Source organism: Prionailurus bengalensis, chromosome A2 (assembly GCF_016509475.1).
Source record: "Prionailurus bengalensis isolate Pbe53 chromosome A2, Fcat_Pben_1.1_paternal_pri, whole genome shotgun sequence".
In the NCBI taxonomy this organism is placed as follows: domain Eukaryota; kingdom Metazoa; phylum Chordata; class Mammalia; order Carnivora; family Felidae; genus Prionailurus; species Prionailurus bengalensis.
Genome location: NC_057348.1, coordinates 10,211,897 through 10,224,249, shown reverse-complemented (window position 1 = coordinate 10,224,249; position 12,353 = coordinate 10,211,897). Strand labels below are relative to the sequence as shown.

General features: G+C 55.1%; 1 protein-coding gene across 4 annotated transcripts; it reads left to right on the top strand.

The window, feature by feature from the left end:
- Positions 1 to 3,613: 3,613 nt before the first annotated feature.
- DDX39A (DExD-box helicase 39A) lies at positions 3,614 to 12,296 on the top strand. Of its 4 annotated transcripts, none has more exons than XM_043586815.1 (11): positions 3,615 to 3,746; positions 7,835 to 8,046; positions 8,179 to 8,306; positions 9,367 to 9,459; positions 9,827 to 10,010; positions 10,696 to 10,814; positions 11,162 to 11,293; positions 11,392 to 11,501; positions 11,611 to 11,755; positions 11,902 to 12,049; positions 12,146 to 12,296. In XM_043586815.1, the coding sequence occupies exons 2-11, from the start codon at positions 7,839 to 7,841 to the stop codon at positions 12,160 to 12,162; spliced, it is 1,284 nt and encodes a 427-aa protein (XP_043442750.1). In that variant the 5' UTR covers positions 3,615 to 3,746; positions 7,835 to 7,838; the 3' UTR covers positions 12,163 to 12,296. The 4 variants fall into 4 exon arrangements, with proteins under 4 accessions (XP_043442747.1, XP_043442750.1, XP_043442749.1 ...); XM_043586816.1 differs by lacking the exon at positions 3,615 to 3,746 and adding an exon at positions 3,975 to 4,038; XM_043586812.1 differs by having other exon boundaries at positions 3,614 to 3,746; positions 7,835 to 8,306.
- Positions 12,297 to 12,353: the final 57 nt, after the last annotated feature.

Here is a 12,353-nt window from a genome sequence, read left to right as displayed (position 1 = left end):
CAGTTATTTGCGTAAGTTCAATAAGAATCTTCTCTTTGTAACAGGACACCATTTGAAATGCTGGTTATTTTATGAAGGCTTTGACTGGAATGTCATATTTGAGAGTCATGTGTAGACCATATAGCTTCAAGGAACTAAGGTTGACCTTATGAAACATGGCAAGTCATAAAGGCCCCTGGAAATGTTGGCCTGATAGCTTGCTTACAGAGTTCCCAGCAGCCTTACCAGGTGACTAAAGAATGTCACTTCCTGGTGGGTACAGGAGCCTCAGGATCTCTTGGGGACCTCGTGAAGAGGAATTCGCTCAAATCAACAGGTATTTCAGGCACACCTGATGGCAAGTACTTGGCTTGGCTTCTGGCCTGGAGAGGCTACTAAACATTCAATCTAGAGGTTCCTTATAAAAAGTCCCAGCAAAGCAAATTATCCAAGATCCATATAACCAATTGCTATTTCTTGATGAACTTAGGTAAATAGGTAGGCCAAGTTAAAATTGTACCTGTTTTACAAATGAGTTTTGACTTGGCTATCTCCAAAACGGGTGATTCTAGAGAGGAAAAACTATGCTTCAACAATGCACCTTTAGATACTAAATTCTAGTTTGGATTGTCTTTAAATGTTTGTTATTTGCCTACGCTGAACAACTTGAGGTAAACAGAAAAACTGTCACAATGTTTCATGTATAGACCTTCTCCTGTGCTTGTTATTCTTTGGGGATAATAACAACACCTCATGGGCATATAATTATTTAAACAACTAAAAACAGGATGGGTTCCCCCAACAATTGTATATCAAAAGCCTTTTCTCACTTTAGACCTATCAATAGATAAAGACGGTGGTGTTTTATTACATTTCTCACTTGAAGCCAGGGTAATTCGTAAATCTCTAAGTGAATATGCAAACCATATCCTCCCTAAACCTGATGGGACCGTTACTAGAAACCCACCCCCTATAAACCGAGGAGACCTGGTTTATTTAAAGGATTGAGGGGCGCCTGGGTGGCGCAGTCGGTTAAGCGTCCGACTTCAGCCAGGTCACGATCTCGCGGTCCGGGAGTTCGAGCCCCGCGTCAGGCTCTGGGCTGATGGCTCAGAGCCTGGAGCCTGTTTCCGATTCTGTGTCTCCCTCTCTCTCTGCCCCTCCCCCGTTCATGCTCTCTCTCTCTCTGTCCCAAAAATAAATAAACTTTGAAAAAAAAAATTAAAAAAAAAAAAAAAGGATTGAAACTCTAATATAGCAGGGGATTTAATTCTAAAACGTAAGGGCCCCTACTGCGTCATATTACGTACTCCCACTGCGGTAAAGTTTAGAGGGGCACTCTTCATGGGCTCACCTACATCGAATAAAACTTGTACCTCCTTCACAGGAAACCAATGAGCAAACTAATGTGCCTTCTCATTCCGGCCAACTCCTCTTCAAACAAAACTGATGGCTGCACATTTTTTTTTTTTTCATTCTCCTTTCCCCAATTTATACTAACAATTCCCTCTCACAATGGGGCATTCAAAAGGATCACCACAGACATTTGAATTACAAACCAGAAAGAATCATCTGATTCCTGCTGCCTGTTTCCACTCCATCTGAGGATGCTTCAAGCTTGACATCTAAAAATCGCACTGGCAGACGCTAAAGTCCATTGCTACCGGAACCTCAAGCCACCAGATGATCCTTTCTGCCCCAGAAGGTTCGTACAACACCGTGGTCCACCGTGGATTCGGCTGCCTCTGCCTTCTGTGACTCTCCTATACCTTCCCCGACTGACCGATGTTGACCCACAGGTAGGGACATCTCTACGCCCCTACTCGGCAGGAAGAACCTAAGGAAGATGAGACCTTCCACCTTCAGCAACCTTAACGATTTAAGGGTCAAAGTCGTTCACGGGGGATATGAGGGAGCATAAGGCAAGCAGAGGGCAAAGCACAAGCTAGCACACGCTCCCCCGCCCATCCCCCCAGGTGGGACACGTGTGACATTCCTCAGGCCCTCCTGGCTGCCCAAGAACAAAGGAAAGGACAGAAAACAAATGGTCAACTGACAGTCTCCATCAGTTTACAAACATCTTAGTAATATTACAAGAAAAGGGCAATCTTCTCAATAGCCTTATCTCCAGGAACCCCCCACTGTCTTACGGAAAATGCTTTGCTAGAGGGAAAAAAACCACCTTAGCTTGACAGTAGCTAGGCCTCCAGTAATCTGGGTCTCCTTTCGCATATGGAAGTCCCTTTAAGAACCTTCCTCTTGGGGCACCTGGGTGGCTCAGTCGGGTAAGCTTCGGACTCTGGCTCAGGTTATGATCTCGCACTCCGTGAGTTCGAGCCCCGCGTCCGGCTCTGTGCTGACAGCCTGGAGCCTGCTTCGGATTCTGTGTCTCCCTCTCTCTCTGCCCCTCCCCTGTTCATGGTCTGTCTCTCTCTGTTTCAAAAATAAATAAACGTTAAAAAAAAATTAAAAAAAGAAAAAGAACCTTCCCGTTGACTTGACCTCCCCCAACTCCCAGTGCAGCTCTTTCTGCCCAGGAGCCCTGTCCCTGTGCTTTAATAAGATCACCTTTTTGCACCAAAGACGTCTTCAAGAATTCTTTCTTGGCTGTGGGCTCCGAACCCCACCATCACTCCCAAACCCCATCATAGCCACAGGGTGAACTACTACTCAGCAAGGGAAAAACAAAAAACAAAACAAAACAAAGCTAGTACATGCAGCACCAGACGTCAAAAAACCAGATATAAAAGCCAGATAAAAGCCAAAAAAGCCAGATATAAAAGACAACCTATTGCATGATGCTGTTTATCTGAAATTTGAGACCAGAACCCATGGATAGTGATAGAAATCCACACAGTGTTTTGCCCGGTTGCGGCTGAGGGTAGACCTGACCGGGGCACAACAGAACTTTCTGGGGGTGACGGAAATGTTCTGTACCTTCACTGGGCTTTCGTCAGTCGGCTGTCAATCTTGAAAAATCAGGGGAATTTTTCCTCAGTAAAGTACAAGACAGGGGGAGGGGGGTAAGGTTGGGAAAATGTAATACAAGGATAAATTAAAATCCAAAACGTCTTATGAGTGAAACATCCTGGTTTGGGTTTTGTGGCCTGAGCCTGCATGGCCACTAGTACAGAGTCTGACCCAGGACAAGACTCTCAGCAAATGGGAAACGTTGATGACGCGCATTTCTCTCTGGGCCCCGAGCGGTCCCTTCCCCACTGCGGGTGCAGCCTGTCCTCTCCACGTTGGAGACATTCCGACCTCCCAGTCCTTCTCAGGACCCTTTCACGGGCTCACCCCGGAGAACCAAGAAGTCGCGAGTTGATGCCCACTTCGAAAGCCTTGAATCCATGCCCAGCGTAAAAACCACGTTAATAGGCAGATGATACACAGCCAACAGGCAAATCAAGCCGGCTTCCGCTGCCAGTACTAAATATGTCGACGCCCACCGACGGAAAAACCCCAATCACGTGACAGCGCACGGGCTCACGTCGGCCTTAGACCAGGGCGCCTACTTTTAGATTGGCCAATGAAGCCGAGGCGTGAGGCACGCCCCCTTTCCTCTCTCCACCAATAGCTTCCAGACGCCTCCTGCAGCATCCAATCATCGCTTCCGCCTTTCTTGAATGAGAAGCCAGCAGTCCAGTGAGCAGAGCCGCAGTCCGACGCAGGAGGCAGGAAGCGTTGTGGCTCGTGTCGGGGCGCGAGACCGGTAGCCAGAGTCGGACGGCACTCCTCACAGCGCGCGGAGGCGAACGGGGAACCAGGTGAGCGAAGCACCCGGAGCGCGGGGCCGCGATGCGGAGACGTCGGACCTGCGGGCGAGCGGGCGAGGGGAGACCCTGGGAGTTGAAGGGAGGATGAGGAGGAGGGGGCGCGAGACAAGGGAGGGGGGCGGTTGGGGCGTCCGCCGCGCGCGGCAGCGGCCGTTGAACGCCATAGCGCATGCGCAAGGCGTGGGGGGTGGGGGGCGGTAGCTGTTGGCGCGCTGGGCTCGTTCCCGCTTCCGGGAGTGGGCTGTCATGGCGGCTCGCGGGTTGAGCCTGACTTGGGGAGAAGGTCTGTCTGTCAGAGGAGACCCCCTAGTCGTTTGGGGAGGGACTCTGGGGGCCGGGCGCCAGGGTCTGGAGTTGCGGTGGGAGAATCCCGACCTTGTAGACGCGTTAGGCTTCTCCGAGTCGAGGGACTTGCCCTCCCTCACCCTGCTGTGCTGTTGCTATGTGGTTAGGGGATTCGGACTTCCAGAGATTTAGAATAAAACAGATGTCACCGAGGCAAACCCTGAAGTGGAAGTCTTCCCTGGGGCACTTGAGAATGAATGGGTACCGTGAGCTAGTCTGAATTGTCACTTTCCGGGTGTCCGCTTTCGAGTTGATCTGTTCCGGGGGCCGCAGCCGTCGCAGCCCCCCCGGGTGGGACAAACGCCCCTCCCCCAGTTCCCTCCCCGTCTCATTTGTTTTCAGTTTTAGAGCCCATGTAGCCACTTCCTAGAGAATTTTGTGCCTCCAACTCAGGCTGTCCCTGAATCTGTCCCCTGTAAGAACAAAAAGACTTCACTTGACGTTTGTGTTTGTTTTGACTGCACCGTCCGCTCTTGGCCACCCAGGTTTGGAGCTCAGGGTAGGCGGCTCCGAGCGGTTATCTGCCCAGGGATTGCCCAGGAGATGGTCCTGCCCTGTTGAGTGTGCCATTTTGTTGTTCCCTCATACCACCCCCACCCTGCTTAATCCTCTCTCCTGGTGACTGGTTTTCCCCGTGGCTGGTCTCATTCCCCGCTCGTCTTCTCCTCTAGAGCAAGTTGCTCTTGGGCCATTACTCCCCTCAGAAACCTCCTTGGTGATTCCCTGTTGTTTCGCAGATAAAGTGTGAGTGCCCTCGATCAGACCGGCTTTCCACGCTTCCTCCTCTGCCTCTGCTTCAGCCAGTCTTGCTCTCCATTCCCCAAAAGGGCGTGGTGCTTTGGAACCGACCTTTCCTGGCTCCTCCCCTTTTCTCGGCTGCCTGGGAAATAGCCCCTTCCTGTTCAGGTTGCCCTTTTCAGCAATCAGATGAGGGCGTACGCTGGCTTTAGCCCCCAAGTTCTGCCTGAAGGCCTCGATTTTAATTTTATTCATTGGGCCTTTGCGAGTGAGTGCTTATCTGTTTTAGGCTCTGGGCTGGGCCAAAGGGCTGGCAGGCATGACCTGAACAAGGGTGCTTTTTTAGCTGGGGCCTGCCAGAAATGTCCTTCTGAAGCAAGAGTCCTGAAGGAAGCGGGGGGACTCACGGCCACTGCCGGCAGTGGGCATGGCAGGTGCAAAGGGGCTGAGGCATGCGTGAGGGGCACAGCAGCAAGGCCGGTGAGTGGGGGTGACGGAGGAGATGAGGTTCGAACGTGGTGTGTGTGTGGGGGGGTCAGTTTGTGTAGGGTCCGGTAGGTCAGGCTGAGGACCCCTGAGTTTTATTCTGAGCCCAGTAGGAGCCTGTGGGGGATTTTGAGCATTTTCCGACTTCGCTTTTAGTGGGCTCCCACTGGCTTTTGTGGGGAGAGACGATGGAGGGGGGTGGAAAACAGGGAGACTGTGGGCCTCATCTAGGCAAGAGATGATGGCGCCCCCAGAGCCACCAACTGACAACGGACAGAGTGGCGGCCCCGCACAGGGGAGTGTTCCGCCACGAGCAGGAGTGAGGTGCTGATGCCTCTCGCAAAGTGGATGAACGTCGAAACGTCGAAACGTGCTGAGTGAGCAAAGCCGGACAGGACAGATGGTTGCATATTGTATGTTGATTCCAGGGAGAAACGGCAGAAACAAGCAAACGGAAAGAAAGCAGGTTAACGGTTGCCCAGAGGACTGAGGGGGGAAGGATGAGAGGTAAAGGGTCTGGTCTTTTTCAAGACTGACTGAAATGGGTAACGAATCCAACTGTGGTGGTCGTTGAACTTATCCCTGACTACATTAAAAATACTAAAAACTGGCTGTCTGACTCTGGATTTCAGCTCAGGTCATGATCTTGCAGTTCGTGAGATGGGGCCCCGAATGGGGCTCTGCTCTGGCAGCGTGGAGCCTGCTTGGGATTCTCTGTCTCCCTCTCTCTCTCTCTTTCTCTCTCTCTCTCTCTCTGCCCCTCCCCTGCTTGTGCACATGTGCTTTCTTGGTCTCAAAACTAAGAAGTTAAAAAAAATACCAAAAACCAATATGTGGGACATTGAAAGTGGTGAACAATATACCATATGAATATCTCAATAAAGCTGTTCTAACTTTATTTTATTAAAAAAATTTTTTTTAATGTTTTTATTTTATTTATTTTTGAGACAGAGAGACAAGAGCACGAGCAGGGGAGGGGCAGAGAGAGGAGGAGACACAGAATCTGAAGCAGGCTCCAGGCTCTGAGCTGTCAGCACAGAGCCCGACGCGGGGCTCGAACTCCCGGACCGCGAGATCGTGACCCGAGCTGAAGTCGGACGCTTAACCGACTGAGCCACCCAGGCGCCCCTAGCTGTTCTAATTCTAAAAAAGAAAGGTGGAGGTAGCTTGGGACGAGTGAGGTAGCAGGGGCAAGCAGTGGCCTAATTGTCCTGTTGGGATTTGTTGGCTGATTGGACAGGGGAGAGAGAGAAAGCCAGTGAGAGAATGAAATTGCCTCTTTTGAGAAGCAGGCCTGCAGGAAGGAACGGAGGGTTTTACTCTTGGGATTTTGAGTTCAGCTTCGAAGGGTCGATGTGGCAGAGGCAGTTGGGTAACGGAGTCTGTTGTTGAGGGAAGCTGTCACCCGATGGAGACACACGTTTGGGAGGCCTCTGCACAGAGGTGGTCAAAGCCCTGGGGCTGGATGAAGTCACAGAGAGAATGAGTGACAGGAGGGCCAGAAAGTGGGCCCAGGACCCTCCACATCCGGCTCAGGGAGAAGAGGGACTACTTCAGCATCCTCGCCGTCTAGACTGGAGGCTGGATGGAGTTGGGAGGGCAGAAGACCATATTCTCACATTTGGGACCCTTGTAGCTTGTGCCCCGTAGGTCCTGTGCCCATACTGGATGAGGCAGGAAGGGAGCAAACTGTATTAATTCTCTTTACCATCTCCGCTTCGTTCTTAGCGGCCTGGGCGCGGTGGGAAGGCTGCTGATGACAGTACTTATTCCCCTGTGCAGACCACAAGTAGCGGGAGGAGATGGGGCAGGGCACGACTCTGCTCCTACAGACTCAGGTCTCTCCAGCGTTCTGGCAGCCACATCTCCTGGTCCCAGGGGTCCTATCCTGTGCAGGCCCGGTAGACTCTTTGCAGAGTGGTGGGGAGGGGGCCTCCTTTGGCTTAGGTGGCCTGAGGTTTATTAGAGTTTTCCTGGTGGCGGCTGCGTGCGGCAAACGCTTGGGGTAGGGGCTTGATGAGCGAGCGGGCAGACAAGGCCGCGGGTGGTTTGAGAGGGGTCTTGTGGAACGAGGTGTGCCGGGGACAACGCACAGGGATGCGAGAGCCATGGGGAAGTATGGGGATCTCACTGTGAGAGCAGAGGGAGGCCCTGGAGCCGGGGGTGTGTGTGCATGTGTGAGTGTGGCGGAGAGGGGCATGGGGAAAGCTGAGGGGGTGCAGGAGTGAAGGTGTGACCGGGACAAGCTGAGGCTGGGAGGTGCTGCCCGGGAGGAGCGGGTGGGACTTTGTGCAGGAGTCTGTGGGGAGTGTGAGGGAGAGGGGTCAGAGCGCTGGCCCCGTCTTGGCTTCATCAGCTGTACCAGCTCGGAAGATGGCTCCGGTGCTTTGTCCCTCCTCGACCTGTGTCCGTAGACTGCAGCTGCTGGGCGGTCTTCTCCCTGGACGGGGGAGTTTTCTTTCTCAAACTCACTCGCTTCCCTCGACCCTTCCTCCCTCCTCTGTTGTCAGCGCCATGGCGGAACAGGATGTGGAAAATGAGCTTCTGGATTACGAGGAAGATGAAGAGCCCCAGGCTCCTCCAGAGAGCACTCCTGCTCCCCCCAAGAAAGACGTCAAGGGTTCCTACGTTTCCATCCACAGCTCTGGCTTCCGGGACTTTTTGCTGAAGCCGGAGCTTCTTAGGGCCATCGTGGACTGTGGCTTTGAGCATCCATCTGAGGGTATGCCTCCTGGGTTCTCCCTGCCAGGAACCTCCTCACCGCCCTCTCTGTGGCCTCCTCAGCCGCCTGGCCAGGAGCCTGCACAGAGGGAGCATCTGGTTTCTGGCCGCTCACACGTGCTCTCTCCCTCAGTCCAGCACGAGTGTATTCCCCAAGCCATCCTGGGCATGGACGTCCTGTGCCAGGCCAAGTCTGGGATGGGCAAGACGGCCGTCTTCGTGCTGGCCACCCTGCAGCAGATTGAGCCTGTCAACGGACAGGTAGGTGGTTGCCCTCCCTGCTGGGCCCGAGCTACATGAGGATCGCTAGCCACAGGTTCCCTTGTTGAAACTTCCTGGTGCTGCGTTCTCTTTGTGGGCTTTTATTTTATTTTTTTTAATTTTCAAAAAAATTTTTTAATGTTTATTTTTGAGAGAGGGAGAGAGACAGGCAGGGTGCAAGCAGGGGAGGGGCAGAGAGGTAGGGAGACGCAGAATCCAAAGCAGGCTCCAGGCTCCAAGCTGTCAGCACAGAGCCCGACGCGGGGCTCGAACCCACAAACAGATCATGACCTGAGCCGAAGTCGGATACTTAACTGACTGAGCCATCCAGGTGCCCCTCTTTGTGGGCTTTTAAAATTAAGTACGGTACTTAGTTGTGACAAAATACTGCCCAAAAATGATAAGCCAAGAGGAGAAACTGAGAAGTGCCCACGATTTTATTCTCCAGATTTTCACAGCTGTTATTTGGTCATGTGCTTTTCTAGAGTGTGTGCGTATTTACCCAGGTGAGATTGTACCTAACGTTTCCTCTTAAGTGAATTTTGTTGGAGGAGAATCAAGGTGCATTCTGGTATTTTGTCACACAGGGACACACGCCCTCGGGCTGCATATGGGTGCACAAGCCCTTGTCTCCTTAGGGTCGATGGAGAGGGAGAGGGAGATTCAGTGGGAGGCTGTGGTGGTTGCAGCCCTTGGCGTCATGGGCCTGAAGGCAGGAGCCGCCTTCGGGTGGTCATGAGCTGACCAGAGAGCAGACTCAGGAAGCTGTTGGTAGGGGCTGCCTCACCAGCTAGGTCTCACTGTGGATCCTGGCAGCAGGAGACAAGTCTCACTCACTAGCTGGGGGGACATAGGGAGTGAATGACAGGCGAAGGGTGGGGAGAAGCTAGAGCATCTGGACCGGACCTTCCAGCAGCAGGAGGTTTGGGGAGCAGCGTGGCAGGCACCCTCAAGGGGCCAGAGCCCGGTGGGCATGGGGCCCCCAGGGAGGGCACTAGAGTGGGCTCTGCCTGGGGTAGGACTTGGGACACTGCCTAAAGTGTCTGTCTTCCGCCTGCAGGTGACAGTGCTGGTCATGTGTCATACTCGGGAGCTGGCATTCCAGATTAGCAAGGAATATGAACGCTTCTCCAAGTACATGCCCAGCGTCAAGGTAAGTCCCTCAGGCTGGACGTACTGCGTGGTCTTCTGCAGCGTTGCTGCCCCGGCTGTAGCCCGGCCAGTGTTTACTAAGCTTGGCCGCAGTGACTGCCTTTGAGGTTTGCGGTGGTTTACATTCCTTAAAAGCTGGATGAATTATGCATGGCCTCCGGAGGCCTGTGCCGGTCCCAGCTGTGGGGCTGCTTTCCACCGGAGTCCTGGCCAGAGTCTCAGGCCACTCTGGTCCCCAGGCACTAGGCCCGGGAGTGCTGCTGGAGCCTGAGCTGGCGGGGCCACGGGCCGGGTGGCCGTCAGTTTGGAGCGAGTGTGAGCCTTCAGCCCTCAGACAGGTGAAAGGAACTTTCTCTCCTCCCACATAGGTGTCTGTGTTCTTCGGGGGCCTTTCCATCAAGAAGGATGAAGAGGTACTGAAGAAGAACTGTCCGCACGTCGTGGTGGGGACACCAGGCCGGATCCTGGCACTCGTACGGAACAGGAGCCTCAACCTGAAGAACGTGAAGCACTTCGTGCTGGACGAGTGCGACAAGATGCTGGAGCAGCTGGGTGAGTGGCCTGCTTGGGTCCAGGAGCTGCTGGAGGCCCACCCCGCCACGCCCCCCACCCCGCCACCCTTACAGCTCCCCTCCCCCTACCCAGACCTCAGAGCCAGGTGGGCCCTGTCAGGGCAGGCCGAAGGTTGCCCCAGGGCAGGGTCACGTGGGTGGCTGGCACACAGGCCTCTGTAGACGACTCCAGGGAGAGTTGTAGCCTTGGCACAGTGACCTGCCTCCGAGCCCGAGCTGAGTGAGTCCGGGCGTGTGTCCGTGCCAGCCCTCGGCATGCTGTGGCCTCGCCGCCCGTTGGGTTAGTTCCGGGCCCCTGCCTGCCCTCCGTGAGCCCCGCAGGGCCAGTGGGAGATGGGGCTTGTGTCCCGGGAGGCAGCTGCAGCTCTCACCCCAGCGGCTGTCTCTGCCTCAGGCTCCCCTCCCTGAAGCGTGGCTCGAGGCGCGCTGGCACGGCTGCTCCGCTCTGGCGGCGTGTAAGTGGATGGCAGCTCCTCCCGCGCCCGCCCCGAGTCCAGCCCCTCAGGCACCTGGGACTCGCCCCTCCCTCCACTCGGCTCACGCCGCCCTCGTCGTGGCGCTAACGACTCCCTGGCACAGGTTGGGAGGAGCTGGGGCTGGTCTCGGGTGGGGGTCGCCGCGCGGCAGGCGCTCACGCCCACCCGTTTCTTGCCCTCTCCACCCAGACATGCGGCGGGACGTGCAGGAGATCTTCCGCCTGACGCCCCACGAGAAGCAGTGCATGATGTTCAGCGCCACCCTGAGCAAGGAGATCAGGCCCGTGTGCAGGAAGTTCATGCAAGACGTGAGTAGGGTGGGACGGCAGCCAGCCACGGCCTCGGCGCGGCACCTCTGGCCCTCCTCGGTTCCGTGTCCTGAGCCGCTGCTGCTCCGGGACGCCCACACTTGCCTCACTGCACAAGAATGCCGGGAGGCCCCGGAGCCTTCCTTCCCTCCTGTGTCTTGTCAGACTAGGAGCTGAGCTTGGTCTATACCTGAGTCAGAGCCGAGCTTAGATCAACGATTGGGAGAGAGGCATTTATCGGGGTACGCAGGCCCCCTGGGAAGCATCGCAACGTGGAGTCCTTCGCCGGAAGGTTCTGGGCAGGCAAGATGCCCAGAAGTAAGCCCCGCCTGCCCCTTCCTGCACAGCCCATGGAGGTGTTTGTAGACGATGAGACCAAGCTCACGCTACACGGACTCCAGCAGTACTACGTCAAGCTCAAGGACAGCGAGAAGAACCGCAAGCTGTTTGATCTCTTGGACGTGCTGGAGTTTAACCAGGTGACACCGCGTGGCTGTCCTGGGGTTCCGGGCCTTGGCGAGGCTGGCGCACGGGGGCTCTGGCCCTGACCGCCGCTTCTTGCCTCCCTGCCTCGCAGGTGGTGATCTTCGTGAAGTCGGTGCAGCGCTGCATGGCCCTGGCCCAGCTCCTTGTGGAGCAGAACTTCCCGGCCATCGCTATCCACAGGGGCATGGCGCAGGAGGAGCGGTGAGTGGGTGCCGCCCTCGGGCCCGCAGCGGGCCCCTCAGCCCCTCACGGGGAGTGCCACTCGGGAACCCCATGTCTAATGGCCGCCTCTTGTTCTTCCTGTGCCCAGCCTGTCACGCTATCAGCAGTTCAAAGACTTCCAGCGGCGGATCCTGGTGGCCACCAATCTGTTTGGTCGAGGGATGGACATTGAGCGAGTCAACATCGTCTTCAACTATGACATGCCCGAGGACTCGGACACCTACCTCCACCGAGTGAGTGCCTCTGCGGAGCTGTTACCTCCCTCACGGCCCTCTCCCAGGGTGGGGGTGAGTGGGGATGTGGCCCTGCTTGTCCTCAGATCCCCATGTTGTGTCCCTGTGACCTGACCCCCCGACCCCCTGCTCCTGTCACCCTGCAGGTGGCCCGTGCGGGACGTTTTGGGACCAAAGGTCTGGCCATCACTTTTGTGTCCGATGAGAATGATGCCAAAATCCTCAATGACGTTCAGGACAGGTTTGAAGTGAACGTGGCAGAACTTCCTGAAGAAATTGACATCTCTACATACAGTAAGTGTTGGGGGCGGGGCTGGGGGGCTGGGGGGCTGGGCCCGGACAGGGGCCCTCTTCCCCGTCTCACTGGCCTCCCCTCTGTGTGTCTTACAGTTGAGCAGAGCCGGTAACCACACGCCTGGTGGCCAGAGTCGCCCTGTTTCCTGAGTGCTGCTTCAAGTCCTCTTTCTAGGCACCAGTGGGGCTTCCCTTTTTACTGTTTAAAAGCTGTAGATTTGTGTAAGAGTAAAGTTTTATTACGGAAGTCTGTCTTCCACCCCGTGTGTTGCTCGGCTCTCAACTTTTCGTGGGTGTAGCAGGC